The sequence below is a fragment of the Chelon labrosus genome, assembly GCF_963514085.1.
Source record: "Chelon labrosus genome assembly, chromosome: 12".
Lineage (NCBI taxonomy): Eukaryota > Metazoa > Chordata > Actinopteri > Mugiliformes > Mugilidae > Chelon > Chelon labrosus.
Genome location: NC_140345.1, coordinates 21,279,503 through 21,294,164, shown reverse-complemented (window position 1 = coordinate 21,294,164; position 14,662 = coordinate 21,279,503). Strand labels below are relative to the sequence as shown.

Below are 14,662 nucleotides of genomic sequence, written 5' to 3'. Positions count from 1 at the left end.
CAATAAGATAACTCTGACAGCATGGCTGAGTTGTGCATCCCTGAAGCCAACACTGTGCACTCCACATACTTACCTGCATGCTGCTTTGGTGTCTCTATCTAACTAAGGGCTTTTCTTTGGCAAGGTAACTCGGGTTATTAGCTTAGGTTAGAGCCCACAATCTTTCTCTTCTTGGATGACATAATAAAGTATAAATATGCTAAGGTTTAGTTTAACATGTAACCCAGTCATTTTAAATCAAGTGTCATTAAAAAAAAAAGCATAGGGAGCTATAGGTTGAACCAGCATCCACTGTAACACCTCTTGTGCCAACAGATAAATGGCAAGAGCACAGCTTTCATATTCAGCGTGGACCTCGTTACACCGTTTCTTCAAGGCCTGCTGAGCATTGTAATTTAGACGGAAAAAACAACAACAACATGTTTTTAAACGCGGGTTTTTGCGCCGCACGACCTTGTAAAAGCGTTGCAGGCGTGATCGAGCTCCTCCTGGCCGCCTCCGCTACCACTGCTCCGTTGCCGAGGTCATTACTCAGCGCGACACCTTCTCCAGATCTACTTCATATTACCAAGCGTTTCAAATCGCTCCCTGCTGACCGCACGGCCTCGCAGAACAGCCGCCAAGAGGGCTACCAGGCTGTGCTAAATACATCAACATGATTGGTTGAAGTGCTTTCCTCAGCAAATCTTTCTCGCTGCTGGGCTTTTTCTGCAAAACTTTTTAATTTTTGGTTTACAGCCTTGCGTTGGCGTTCTGCTTGATTGGTTATTTATCACCTCCTCTGAAATACTCTGAGTAAATGCGCACACTTTGCAAACAAAATCTTTTTTGTGTTACCTCCTGAGGTGTAAAGTCCTCAGGACAAATTACTGGGCTGCAGTATATCATACATTTTTTCCAATACTGGCTCTTCTTCATTTTTTTTTTCTTTACACTTCACACGGCGAAATTGGAAAGAAACTAGACACAGAGACACAGAAGGATGATTTGCCATCCCAACCTGAGGCTACTGTAGCTCTGCTCTTCTGCAAATCTGATTCATTTTTCATTTCTCTCTTTGAGATGCTACGTACATCAAATTAGTGGAACCACTTTAGCTTTGCAAGATGACAAAAATGTCACACTGAGCTGTTTGACGTGCGTTAAAAACAGTTGCTCTTTGGTAGAGATTCCCTCTTAAATGCTTTGCATGTAGAGATTAAAAAATAATATAGAGACACCAATAGGTTTAGTGGTGTTTACTGCACTATTATTTTCTTGGTTGCACATTTGTCATATTGCCTTATTTTTTTAAATGATTAGATTTTTTAAATCGACTTTAGAGTTCCTGTTTTTACTGCTTATTGATGTTGAATGTTGTTATAAGGCTTTTCCTTCTTAATGAAGAGGATGCTGTTAGAAAACAACCTCAACAACTTCTAGTTAGTAGCTGTTCTAGAGCTTTTTAATCATATCACCCGATCATCTTCACCAGACTGAATTTGCAGCAGTATTATGGAACTGCAGACATCCAAATTTGTTTTCAGAGCACTTTTCTAATACTTCTTGGCTACTCTGGCCTAAAAGCTGATCAGCCATGGACTTGTCTAGACCTCCGAAGGGTGTGATATCTGGCACCAAAATATTTCTAACAAATCCTTTAAGCCCTGAAAATTGCAAAGTCAGGGTTTCCATGGATTGGACTTCTTTGTCCAGCATGGTTGGACTGAGATCTGAGGGATTTGGAGACCATACCAACACCTTGAACTCATTGTTATGTTTTTCAAATCATTCCTGAACCCATTTTTTTTGTTTATTTTTTTTGCTTTCTGACATCCTGTTGAAAGAGGCCACAGCAATCAGGGAATACTCTTTCCATAAAAGGGTATACGTGGTCTCCGCCAATGTTTAGGCAGGTGGTATGTGTCGAAGTAACATCTACATGGATGGCAGGACCCAAGGTATCCTAGGTGAACATTGCCCAAAACATCCCATTGTCTTCTTCCCATAGTGCCATCGGTTCTCCAGGTAAGAGAAGCACCCCGGCAGCCATGTGGTACATGGTAAAAACATACATGAGACCAGGCAACCTTGGTCCATTGCTTCATGGTCCAGGCCCATACACAAGAATGCTGTATTCTCTCAGCATGAACTTTTTCATCAGTTTGACCTACAGTAGCTTGTCTGTTGGATCGGACCACAGCGGGCAGCCTTTGCTCTTTGCATTCCTCAGTGAGCCTTGGTTGCCCATGATCTTGTTGCCAGTTCCTTTCTTGGATCACTTTTGGTAGATACTGACTTCTGCAGAGTGGGAACAAAACACAAGAGCTGCAGTTTTGCAGAAACTCTGACCCAGTCGTCAATATTTGGCCCTTGTCAGAGTCCCCCATTTTTCCTGCCGCTCACACATCAGCTTTGAAGACTAAATGTTCACTTGCTGCCTCATATTTCCACTTGCTGACAGGTGCCAAGATAACAAGATAATCTGTGTTATTCACTTCACCTAAAACTGGTCATAATGCTATAATGCTCAAGAAGACCATGTGATGGGACTGGAGGCTTCAGTATACTTTGTAATGAGAGAGAAATGGAACAATGAATAAAAATGACTAAAGCACGTTACAAGTGTTCAACATGGATAAAAAAAAAAAAGTTAAAACTGCTTCAAAGGGTAAATAATCACACATCAGTCCAGAAAAGTCGGTTCCAGATCAGATTTAATCCTTACACTAGAGCACACTTTTCACCTCAAAGTCAGAATAAACAGGATATTACAGGGAAGGTTAAAGTAGCTGCCAAATTACAACTTTAAACACAATAGAAGACATGCACGGCTGCACATGCACAGCTGCAGCGATCAAGGCGCAACGCTGTGCTTTCATCGTTTCCACAGCTAATGCCTTGATAACACACTTTATTTGCTAAGGCTGTGGTTAACTGAAGACCTGCAGAAATCCTAAGTTTATACAGTGATTAAAAAAATAAAACGATAAGTAATCTGTGTCCAGCAATGGGAACTCCCATGTCAGCAGTGTGGATCTGATTATGAGCCAGCATAAACACACTAAGCGCAAACTGCTTCCTTGACTCAAGGCCGAGTGTTGTTATCTGGGTTTCAAGAATTCTTTATCTAAAAAGACAGTGACACTTCCTCTGGTCATTAAAATGTAGTTTCCTTCTTTTCTACTGCATTGTTCCGATTTTTGTTTTTATGGATGATAAACAATATTTGCCACATTTGAGAGCCTCATTATTATTTATTTGTAGATTGTCTTGTATGTTTTATGAATTCTCTCATGGGAGCATTTGCATACCTACTGCTCCTAAGGCTACTGGGTAACGATAGCATGCTTGTCAGGACATTACCTCGTCTACGAAACAAATCAGCCTAAAAACATCTCAGTTTGTGTTTGAGAGCACCCACAGGGGAGCGCTTGATGGTCGAGAACCGGCCCCAGGTGCACATGACCGCACATACATCAGCCTCTAATGGTTTTAAAAAGGAGCCGGGAAAGCTGGCCTCTTGTTACAGACGTTACAAGGAGCTGGACACGGCGTTCAAGTCTGAGTTCACAGAAAACGTATTGAAGGAAAGCTCCAAACTCCTTTTGAGACTGGCCCATTGATCAGCCACGCCGTCGAACGCTGGGAAATTGACGCGAGGATCGCTCAAGTGTGCCTGATGGATTGCTGTCTGTAAATGCAGCGCTCATTATGTTGAGTGAAGACGTTCGGGCCGCGAAACGCAGCGTGACATCTGGATTCATTAAACTGACATAAGACATGATAAAGCTCGGACTGAACCAGGTCCTTTTTAGTTGCATCGACGCCATGTTCACCTGTTTTTGTGTTTGCTTGTTTTTTCCCCGATTGATTTACACCAAAGTTGAATTACCTGCACTTTATTCTTTAACTTCACAGCCCCAATAAATTCTCAGAGCATGCAGCGGAGTGTGTGATCTACCGGGGTACAAGAGGTTTCTGTTTTCTTTGAGAAATCCAGCAATTATGTTGATGTAAAAAATATAAGAAAACTAAATCTGATCTTGATTATTAAATCTATTTCCTAAAGTGTTCCAGGACTGAAAGGTCACACAGGAAAGGTCAGTATATTATTAACATTTTATGTGCTCAACTATCATGCGGTTACTCAACGTTCTGTAAAAAACAAACCTCGTGTGACCCTCGGTGCTGGCAAATCTCCCTATAAAGGTCATTCTCAGGGTGTTTTTTGACATTTTACATGCATCATGTTGAGTTCCACCTTTGTTCCTTTTTTTTTTTTATTTTTTTTTTGTCTTAATACGTGTGCGGCATGCAAAGACGGCGGATATCTTAGCTGCATTCGCCTCCTTATCTCACTCATCTCTGCGCTTCCCCATGCTCCCGTCCCCGGAGCGCACGCTGCAGATGCTGCGCGGCCCGAGAGAGACGGAGAGGGAGGGGAGGCCTCGGCGCTGTCAGCTCAGATCCGTCTTCGTTTAGGGAGGCCTGCCGCTTGTTCATTAGGCCCGGCGTGGCTCAACAGGAGGCGGGCTTCCACAACACGCTCATGTACGGCATCATGAATCCACATTAGAGAAGGACGAGGCATCTCATGTGGAGCCGGGGGGGGGGGCTGCAGTGGCCGTGGGTGAAGCGTTCGAGCCCCGGCACACATAATAAAGACCTGACATGGCCGCTGTTTATCCTCTAAGGATCAGGAGCAATTGTAGCTTTGTTGAAGTGGCTTTGTTAGAAATCTTTATCTACGAAGCGATGCACCTCAGGACTGCTATCTATGTGGTTTGATTTTTCTTTCTAAGGTAAAGGTCAGTGGTGAAATAAAGTCAAAATAAACTCCACTTTATTTAGTTAAAACATCATAGAAAAGACTGACTCAGGTACCTGATAATTTACATTTTTAAATACAATGACAAAAGAACACTACCAGACATGCATAGCTGCACACCAGATGTGCTTTCATCATTAATACAATTGATGCATTGATAATACACACATTATGTTGCTAACACTGTGGTTAACTGAAGCACTGCACGGCAGAAATCCTCGCTGATTGAAAAAGTAATGAAAGATAAGTAATCGGTGTCCAGCAATGGCAACTCAGAGCTGAGCGGACCTGATTATGAGCCAGTATAAACACATTGAGAGCAACATGCTTCCATGACTCAAGGCTGAGCATTGTTATCTGGTCCAGATCGATTTTTCCAGACTCTAAAATACAAACAGATGGTGGTACTTAGTCTGGTAATTTAAATGCAGTTTTCTTTCTTGCCTACCTCATTGTTTCGTGCGAGTCTCTGCCAAGTGTAGTCGGATCATTGCCACGCTTCAGTTTCTAAGGATAATAAACGCCAGACGCCACATGTGAAAGTTTTTCTTTTCTCTTTTTACAGAACGTTGGGTAACTGGGGCAACTTGACAGGTGTTTGTGGTGTAGAAGACCAGCGCTGTGCAATGAATGTAATTACGGCACTCTGGCGATCCGATAACCTGACAGTCTGTCTCTCAACACTAGGAAAGTGCACTGGCATATTAAATGTGGCTCAATAAACGTGTCTGTGGACAGAAAACAGCACCTGTGTGTGTCTGTGTGTGTGTGTGCAAAATGTTGGGATAGGAGGACTGATTTTTTGTTTTGAGGCTTTTTTGACTGTTCTCTGCCCAGTTTCAAACTTTAAAATATTATTCATGGCTATGGTGATTATTTTAAGGAAGTTCTCTTGCAGTACATATTTCAAAGTAAGTAAAGCTTTTTGTGGGAGGTTACAGTTTCCACACAGTATATGGAAATTACTTTCAGTGGAATCATCTCTGAAGTGTTTTGGTCCGTCCAATTCACATGCATAATTAGCTAGCGACCGGTGTTTACACTCACCCATTGCATACCTGCCTCCTAGAGAAGCCCACGGGCTGACGAGCGACAAAGGCTTTTGTTCGTCAAGTTTATCTTGAAGGCAGCACTTCTCCCACAGGTGGAGCGCCAGTTATCTGAAAGGAGGCACTGCCTTAACGGTTAAAGTCAGGGAACAAAAGTCTCCTGTGAGCAGTAAAGCCACAGATTACATGACAGATAGTAACATAATTGGCTGCAGCTTTACTTCGCTTCGCGAGATGAGCTGCGGTATGTGTTTTGCTGGAGCTTAGCTGAGGCCTCAGCAGGAGTTAGTCAAGTAAAATGAGGATCTCCAGCAGTCAGTCGAAAATTCTGGTTGCAGAAAAGAAAATGAAGGCAGCTTTGCAATATACAATCCTGACTTGTGTATCTTGTGACTGCTGAGCTATAGATTATCTGCACTACACTGGACTACAGTTATGAGCATAAAATATGGCTGAGGTAACCCTGAGCCATCTTCTTAAATGTAATGACACTCATTCAACAACAAATGCTCTGAGATCAAACTGACTGTACATATACCATTTAAGGCAAATCATTATGACCAGCTGCCTAATCCCTTGCGCCTCCAAAGCAAACAGTTGTGACTCATCAGAGAATGGACATGGGCCTTCTGAGGGTGTCCTGTGGTGTCAAGCAACAGAATGTTCTTAGTGGGGGCCTTTGAGGGGAGGGGCCTCTGTGGATCATCCCACAGATACTTGATCAGTTTGGGGATGTAGTGAATTTGGAGGCCAGGTCAACACCTTGTGCTGTTCTTCATGTTTTTTTGAGTTGTTCCCTAAAGTCAGGCTGTGTCAGGCTGCATCCTGCTGAGGATGGCTGCTGCGATCATGGAGTGTCATTGCTATAGAGTGAGGGTGCCTGCTCTGGTCTAGGTGGGTGGTACATGTCTAAGTAACCTCCACACGAATCCCAGGTCCAAAAGTTTCCCTGGGGAACATTGTATTGTCGCAAGATGGTCAATGTTATTTACTTCTCCTGTCAGCGGTGATAATGTTATGCTCGATCAATGTATACATACATAGATTTTGCTCTACACTAGGGCGAGTAAGTGTTCAGCAGAAGGCAACAAGTGGGAATCCATAATATAGTCAGGCCCCAGCTCCCACTATCTACAACAGTATCTTCAACAAAGCCTCTGTTTACTAACCAAACCTTACTTGAGCTCCTGTCTAGAAATTAGCTTTTGGCGACGACCCTAGCAGACAGCTGAGGGAGTGCAGGGAGCTGCCAGAGACGCACTGCATCCTCTCTGGACCGCAGGAGACACCATAAGTCAAGGGCAGCCTATTTAGACGTCCGAGCCATTTGGAGACCGGTGCTAACAAGCACAAAGGGGTCCACCGAGCGAGCCGAAGAAGGCGTCGTTGTGCTTAGAGAACAGAGAGAACTCCCCATGCTCATCTATTTTATTCCTCTTCCCCTTCAGCCATTCATTCTCTCACTTTTTTTTTTTTCTCACTGTAATTACACCTGCTCTGCCAAGCGTAGCTTGAGGCGTGGCTGGGCAAAATCACTTGTTAATATGATTCTGCAGAGTGCGTGAGGAGGAGGAGGAGGAGGCCTACTCGCTGACTGTCTCTGTGGAAACATTAGGTTGTGAGCAGCCCGCACCTGTCTGTCCCTCCTGAGACAAAGAGGTAAGGTAGCCTCACTTTAGGGAATAACGTGTGTGAAGTGAGACCATCCATTTTCAAAATGAACTTGCAACTATTATAAAACCATAGTAAGGACAAAACTGCTTTCGACTATATCAGTCTTGTGGCTTGGGATTGTTTGACTGGCTGAAATTAACCTTCCAAATTGTACAAAGACATCCGGAGCCATCCAGGAATGAAGGTGTGTTTCTCGACAAATTTCCCTCCACGTAGAGAGACTTCCAGGTGGGAAGTGTGAAACCAAAAGGTGTGACAACGACTCCTGAGCAGCAGCCAGAGAAGAGACAATGTTGCACATGGCTTCCCTTTCTGATGTCAAACAACCCTAATCAGACACATCCAGAGACAGAATCACAATTACGGCAGCGACTGCTGATGACAAAAAAAAAAAATAAATAAAAAATAATAAAACACACACACAAACACACACACAGAGCTAATAGTATTCCCACAAGCCAGACTGTGTTGCTGCTACGGATACAGCCTTGGCAAACTGTGAGGGGAAATCTGTGCACGGGCCGCGCTGCCTGTGTTGCAAATTACATGCAGCTGCAGGCTGTGTGAGGCCAGTTGTTAAGAGATGTGTTGTGTGTTTGTGAGGGAGAGATGGCGGACTAGGGAAATTAGTATCTCTAGGTGCTGTTGAAAAGGCCAAGGAAGTTCACAGTCACTCCTGCGAGCAGACACAACAAACATCTTCATTAATTTAGACTTCTGGAGAGAAGCACGCATGGTTCACCCTTCAAAGGAATACCATATCATTAAATATTAATCCATACCATACTGGACAGTATGGAAAAACAGTTGGGCATAAACACCGACGGAAGACTTTTATCCTAAGGATGCTAGTTCCCCTAAAACAGGGTTACATGAGAAGCAAAGCCGCTTGAGCTGATTTCCATAATTCCTCTGTGTGCCCCATGCGATTCTCGGGTTCAGTTTGCCTTCATTTGCATGTGCCACAGAACAGCAGACACCATTTGTTTCTGGGCTTTTTTTTTTTTTTTTCCCTTTTCCTTGCAGCTGGAGCATATTGTGCTCACAATACCTGCCGGAGTCCACTAGTAGCGGCTGCTGGATGTGAAATGTGCCCACCGGCTGCAGCTCACACAAAGTATTTCAGGGGAATTCTCAGCAGAGTCAAGGATTGTTTTTATTTCATTTTCTTTTTTTTTTTTTTTAAATCAGATTCGCAACAGGAAGCAAATTGGGCAGGAGATAACAATTGACTACTCTCGTCACCTGTAGACCTTCAGATGTAGGCTCATTTAAATGCACACCGTGTCTTCCATTCAGCTTGAGAATTTGACTTCCACACCGCAGCAACACGAATGAAAATAGCACAAAAACTGCTCCTGCTAGGTGCCATAAGACACGCTGCTGAACTCGTTGACAGCTGGAGTAAGATTCAGTATTTGCCATATGGTTGACGCTATCGGTGGCCCTGCCTCAGGCACGAATGTGTGTGTGTGTGTGTGGCCCTTGGATCACATTCCTCAGTCTTAAGATTAAACGCCCTCAGCCAAGATGGATACCAGCAATCCAGAGGCATTTTATTTAGCTGAATATCTTCACAGAAAAAAAAAAAAAAAAAAAAGGAGCAATCACTTCCACCTAGCAGATTCAAAAAGCTATGCAAGTTTCACTATTATCATTCAAAAAAAAGGCATACTGTATATCACGTATTCACATGTTAAAAAGCACAAACTCAAGCAGTGTAACATTTCTCTGCCGCAGATGCATATTGACGAGGATGCAGGGGAAGTTTCTTTCACTTTACAGTCAATGAACTCCAATCCGTTTATCCTTTAGGAAAAGTAAAAATAGAACATATCCCTCTCTGTGGCTCTCCAAAAAAAAACCCAAAACTTTGCCATGATTCATTGTCCGAACAACATCACGCGATGAAAATGCAAGTGACATAACAGCTGCCAGTACGGGACATGCGGCAGTGGTTGAATGGGAAGTTGTGAGAGGGGTTAATAAGGAGCTGTGACAGGTGTGGAGTCTAAATAGTATCATGGGGGGAAGGGGAAGGGGAGGAAGACTTTCATGCAAATCTTAATAGTGTATAGTCATTTAAGATCTCACTGTGGGGTCCCAGACAGTGTCCCGTCCTCCCTCACACATCTGAATTGATGCTCAGGTTGGCCAAACGTGGGTCAGAGTTTATCTCATACCTGTAATGATAACCCTCCATGTGGTCCCTACAAGCGTCCCGGATGTTGTACATCCACCGCTTGATGCCTTTTCTGTTCAGGTAGAGCACAAGCAGGAATATGACACCGATCAGGGCCAGCACCAGTCCCAGGAAAACGTAAGAAGTCTCAAGGACGCCCTCCATGTCGCTCGAACACTTCAGCTGCACCTGCAAGAGTGGCTGGTGTCTTAGGGCGTCGGGGTCTGCACAGGTCAGATTCTGCACATCGACGACCTCAGTGGAGTTTTTCAGCCATGCCAGCGTGTCGCTGAAGATGCAGATGCAGCGCCAGGGGTTCCCTGCCAGCTGGATGCGGAGGCCGGATTTGAGGCTGAACTCTGCAAGTGTGGTGGAGTGCAGATCCCTCAGGCTGTTGTCCCTCAGGTCAAGCTCACGCAGCGGAGGCACCCTCAGAGTGACGTTCTTCATGGTGACGATGGAGCTGTTCTGCAGGCTGAGGTTCACCAGGTTAGGGAGGCCGCTGAATATGTTGTCCGGAAGAAGCACCAGGTCGTTGTTGGACAGGTCCAAGGCTGTCAGCTGGGGGAGGTTTCCACTGTGCAGGAAATTGAGAACAGATTCAGTGTAGGAACGATTGTGAAATGACCTGCTGAGGTTCAAGAACTGCAGTTTGTTATCCTCAGGGAAAGCGGTTTCACTGAAAGCCTCAATTCTGTTGTTGCTCAAGTCCAGCCGCACAAGGTTTGGCAAGTTGAAAAATACCATTTCATCCACAGACTCCACCTCATTCCCACTGAGATAGAGATCTGTTAATTGATTCAGGCGGGTTGGGAAAGAGGCAGCACTAATACGGGAAATGTTGTTTCCCGTGACGAACAGCAATTTGGTATTGTTCGGGATGGAACGCGGAATTTCGTCCAGGTCCTGGTTCTGGCATTTCACAGTTTGCGAGGAGCACACACACTTCTGCGGACAGCCGTGACAGGACAGCGCGATCGCGAGGAGGAAAAGTAAACGCACCATGCCGGACTTGTGTAGTCCGCCTCGGATGCCCCCACACCCGCGCGGCGTGCTCAACAGGCGCATCTTGGCTTTTACAAATCTGTGTGCGCAGACCGTGCGTAAAGACTTTATCCAACCCAGTCACCGCCTTGTTGTTCCGAGGGGAACAAAGGAAAGTTTTTCAACACTATGCCCCACCTTTATCCTTTCGAGAGCAGCTCCCAGTCAAAACTCCATATAACTACCCCCACACCATCCTTCCGCCAGGATAGTGAGTCTACATTTAAATCGCTGTAGGTGCCAAACTTCGGCCGTCCTCTGCTTCTTTCCCGAGCCGCGGCTGTTAAAAAAAACAAAAAAAAAAAACGGGATATATCCGGCAAAAAAAAAAGGAAAAAAAAAAAAAAAAGCAAGTCGTGGTGCACGATATTAAAATCGGCTCTACTCGTGCTGCTGTTTCCCCGACAGAAAAAGCCTCCTTTCTCCCAGAGGTAGAGATGGGACGTTTGACACCGAGGCTCTGAAGCCTGTTTCACTCTGCTGAAGCAGACTGGTTTGAAACACTGTGCCGAGGCTTGTATCACATCTCCGTGATCACATGGCCGGTGACGTTTGAGGCGTCATACGTCACAATGAAACGCTGTCTAATTCCAAACATTTGCGCCGTTTCGTTCATTATAAGGAGACGCAAAATGCTGAGTGTTCCCTCCTGGGACAGGGAAACACACTTTCCAAAATGTTGTAACACTCACTTTCAAGTGTTGACTTTCCAAATTGTTGTAACACTTTCAAGCGTGGACAATGATTTTCATAATGAATACACAACTGCTTGTTTCACAACTGTGTGTTTTTTTTTGTTTTGTTTTTTGTTGGAACTGGAATGTGTGACTCATTCAGAAGTTTGTGGCTGCTATAATTGCAGATGACCACTGGATGTCAAGAGTAGTGTCTGTCTTTGAGGCTTTGAAGCTTCGAATCTTTTTACGGTTCAATGAGGACGAAGCCCCAAAAGTTTCACAAGGCTTCGTTCGACCATCTCTACCCAGAAGTGCCATCTATTACATACGTGCTCCTCGTAGGGAAATACCAAACACCGTAGCTCAGAGCAGAACCTTTGCCAGGGGGGAGCGTACCACTATTCAAGAAAGAGGGGGTGAACGGACAACTCACAGAAGTTTTGTTTTGGGGCTGAAATTTCAAATTTCCCACACAGTGATGCTTACAAATGTTTTTTTTTGTTTATTTTTCACTAACCTCATTTTGTCTTTAAATCTTTCAAATCTTAAAATCGTGACAAGTTTCCCCTAAAGTGATTGGAGCGTACTAATGGCGTCACATGTGTGACAGGGGGGTTCAGGATGAATGGATCATCAGGCTGAAAAAGACTCTTCAGCATACAGAAGACATTTTCTTTGTTATTTACTTGAGCAGTTTGATCATTGATTGATGGAGCAATGTTTATTAATGTGATTTTTTTTAAATAAATGTTATAATACTTTTCACATATATGCAAATGGAAAAAACACACTATTTGTATCTTGAATAAATAATCTGAAAAATGAAATACAAAGACAATTATTTAACAGTATTTACACTAATACAGTCTTACAGTTACCGGCCCTTTGAGGGCAACCACAGTACTAATGTGGCCCTCTGTAAAAATGAGTTTGACAACCCTAGTTTAGAGTGTGAATGTTGAGTGGCACCAAATAACCAATAAAGTACTGTTTATGAATAATAATGCTGGAATTAATCAACATAATCATCACTGTTAATCGACAATCTAAATTATAACCATCTTTGTTATTAATTTTAATATCTTGAAGTACAACAGTATTTTTTGCGATCAAGATGAATTTTTAGAAAAACTGATTTACAGAAGCATGCCAGTCAACAGCATTAGGCAAAGTGGGACAGCTCAGAATGGAGAAGTGATGAGTCAATAAATCTGAATGCAAAAACTGCAATTATCTTTTTTTTTTATTGCTAGTAATTGCTGTAGTGCAGCAGTGCAGTGTTTATAGTTTATGATAATTACATAGACAGGAAATTAAAAGTGCACTGCAAGAGGCAAGAGGGAAATATATTAAGGAAATGCAAAGTAGAGGGAACAATTAAGACACGCACACGCACACACACACACACACACACACACACACACACACACACACACACAAATATATATATATCTGAATAAATAGTTTGCATCGCTGACTTGCATGGTAAGTATTAATGACAATGTAAATACCCACCTTTACCAACAAAATCCACTCAAGCACAAGCAAGTTTGTCATATTCATATAAAAATATTTTTGAATTTCTCCAGTTTACTGATGATCACTTGTTTAGGTGAAACTGTAGTTTAAAGGGGAATTTGCTGCCCCAGTTTCTTGGATAAACCTTTCTGAATCATAGCATGGAAATAGCTCTCATAAGATTTCAGTCCTGTTCAAAACAAACCCCATTTGATAAGTCGCAGTGTCAGTGGAAAACAATGAAGGAACCAAGAAGCCAAAAGAATACTCTTAAAGCAAACCCATTAATCATTTGATCCACTGATAATGTCACATCACAGAGCCTACTTCTACTCTGAAGCCACAATCTCCTTTAGGGCGGTCTATACCTTCTATACTGAAGGCAGGGGAAAAAGCATTGTCAAGATTTATTGAAAGTCAAAACGACACAGAATCACACAGACACCGAATTCAAATAATAGTAAAATAAATGTAACTTGTGTTCATTTGAATGCTGGCGCCAGGCTCATGTTTAAAAGAAGTTTTGAGATAAAGGTTCAAAGTAATTCCCTAATGATTGAAAAGCTCACTATACATCTATGCAGAGAGTTGAATGCAATTATCCTTAATTTAAATATCCTTAATTACAACCCAACTGCGTGTAATACCTACAAATTATTCTCGCAATCAAATGCGGAAATACAACACATCACAGTAACAATTCAGTAATATTATTTCAAAAAACAAAGAGTGCATTTTGATAAATTATTTGTGTGGCGACCTTATAGTGGAGGCCTTGTCTGCTGGGTTTTGCAGGATTATACCACCAAGAAGGAAAACTGTGGGTGTGTTCATGCTTGAATGGTGAGGGAGGGCATGCTCATCAATATGTCATATTTGGAAGCCCCTGGTGTGCATCCTGGTGTAACTCTAGCTTTACCCTCCTTTGACCCTCTCCTATTCTTAGCCAGGGTCAATGTGACAATCATCTAGAGTATTTCCATGAAACCTGGATTGTAAGTGAAACTGATACTCCTCTCAAAGTGTAACTGCTGCATATGAAACTATTGTGATAGCGTTCTCGTGGATGATCTGCAAACTTTAATCCACACACTAAGAAAGATATTCTCGCAAGCTTGGATTAGGGTGGCACATCACATTATTTTTATTCTTCAAGGGGCAAAACATTATCCTATTTTGTCATATAATGATTTTAATCCTTTAGTCTGCTTATCTTGTTATTTAATATCTTTATGAGACTGATAGATTACACTTTTTTCTTCTATTTTGAATAATAAGATGTTACTTTCATGTAAATCATGTAAATGTACATAAATTAAACAAGTACTGTCTTCTCTTGTGATTATTTTATTTTATTTTTTAAGTATTATTTTTTTATTTGACACAAATAACACAAACACAGGCTTTTACAGACTTTTACGATACATTTATTTACAAGATACTTATTATTTACTATTAAGGCAGTATTTTATCTAAATTATAATTATTTAACATTTTTATTGTATTTTTTTATTATGCCGGGAATGTAAACAATAAAATAAAAATAAAAAAACGAATAAAAATATTTCCTATGACATCATTTATCCAGCAACAGCAATGCTCTGAACTCAGCGAATTTACCCAAAAAATGAACCAATAGGACATCGGGATGTAAGGGGCCTGACCAATCGGAAGTCTCGACACTGACGAGAGTTCATACGTAACCTGA

General features: G+C 42.5%; 1 protein-coding gene across 1 annotated transcript; it reads right to left on the bottom strand.

The window, feature by feature from the left end:
* Nucleotides 1-8,671: 8,671 nt before the first annotated feature.
* On the bottom strand, nucleotides 8,672-11,239 carry tpbg (trophoblast glycoprotein). The gene has a single exon (XM_084557311.1). The coding sequence runs from the start codon at nucleotides 10,781-10,783 to the stop codon at nucleotides 9,659-9,661; it is 1,125 nt and encodes a 374-aa protein (XP_084413437.1). The 5' UTR covers nucleotides 10,784-11,239; the 3' UTR covers nucleotides 8,672-9,658.
* Between the last annotated feature and the right edge of the window lie 3,423 nt (nucleotides 11,240-14,662).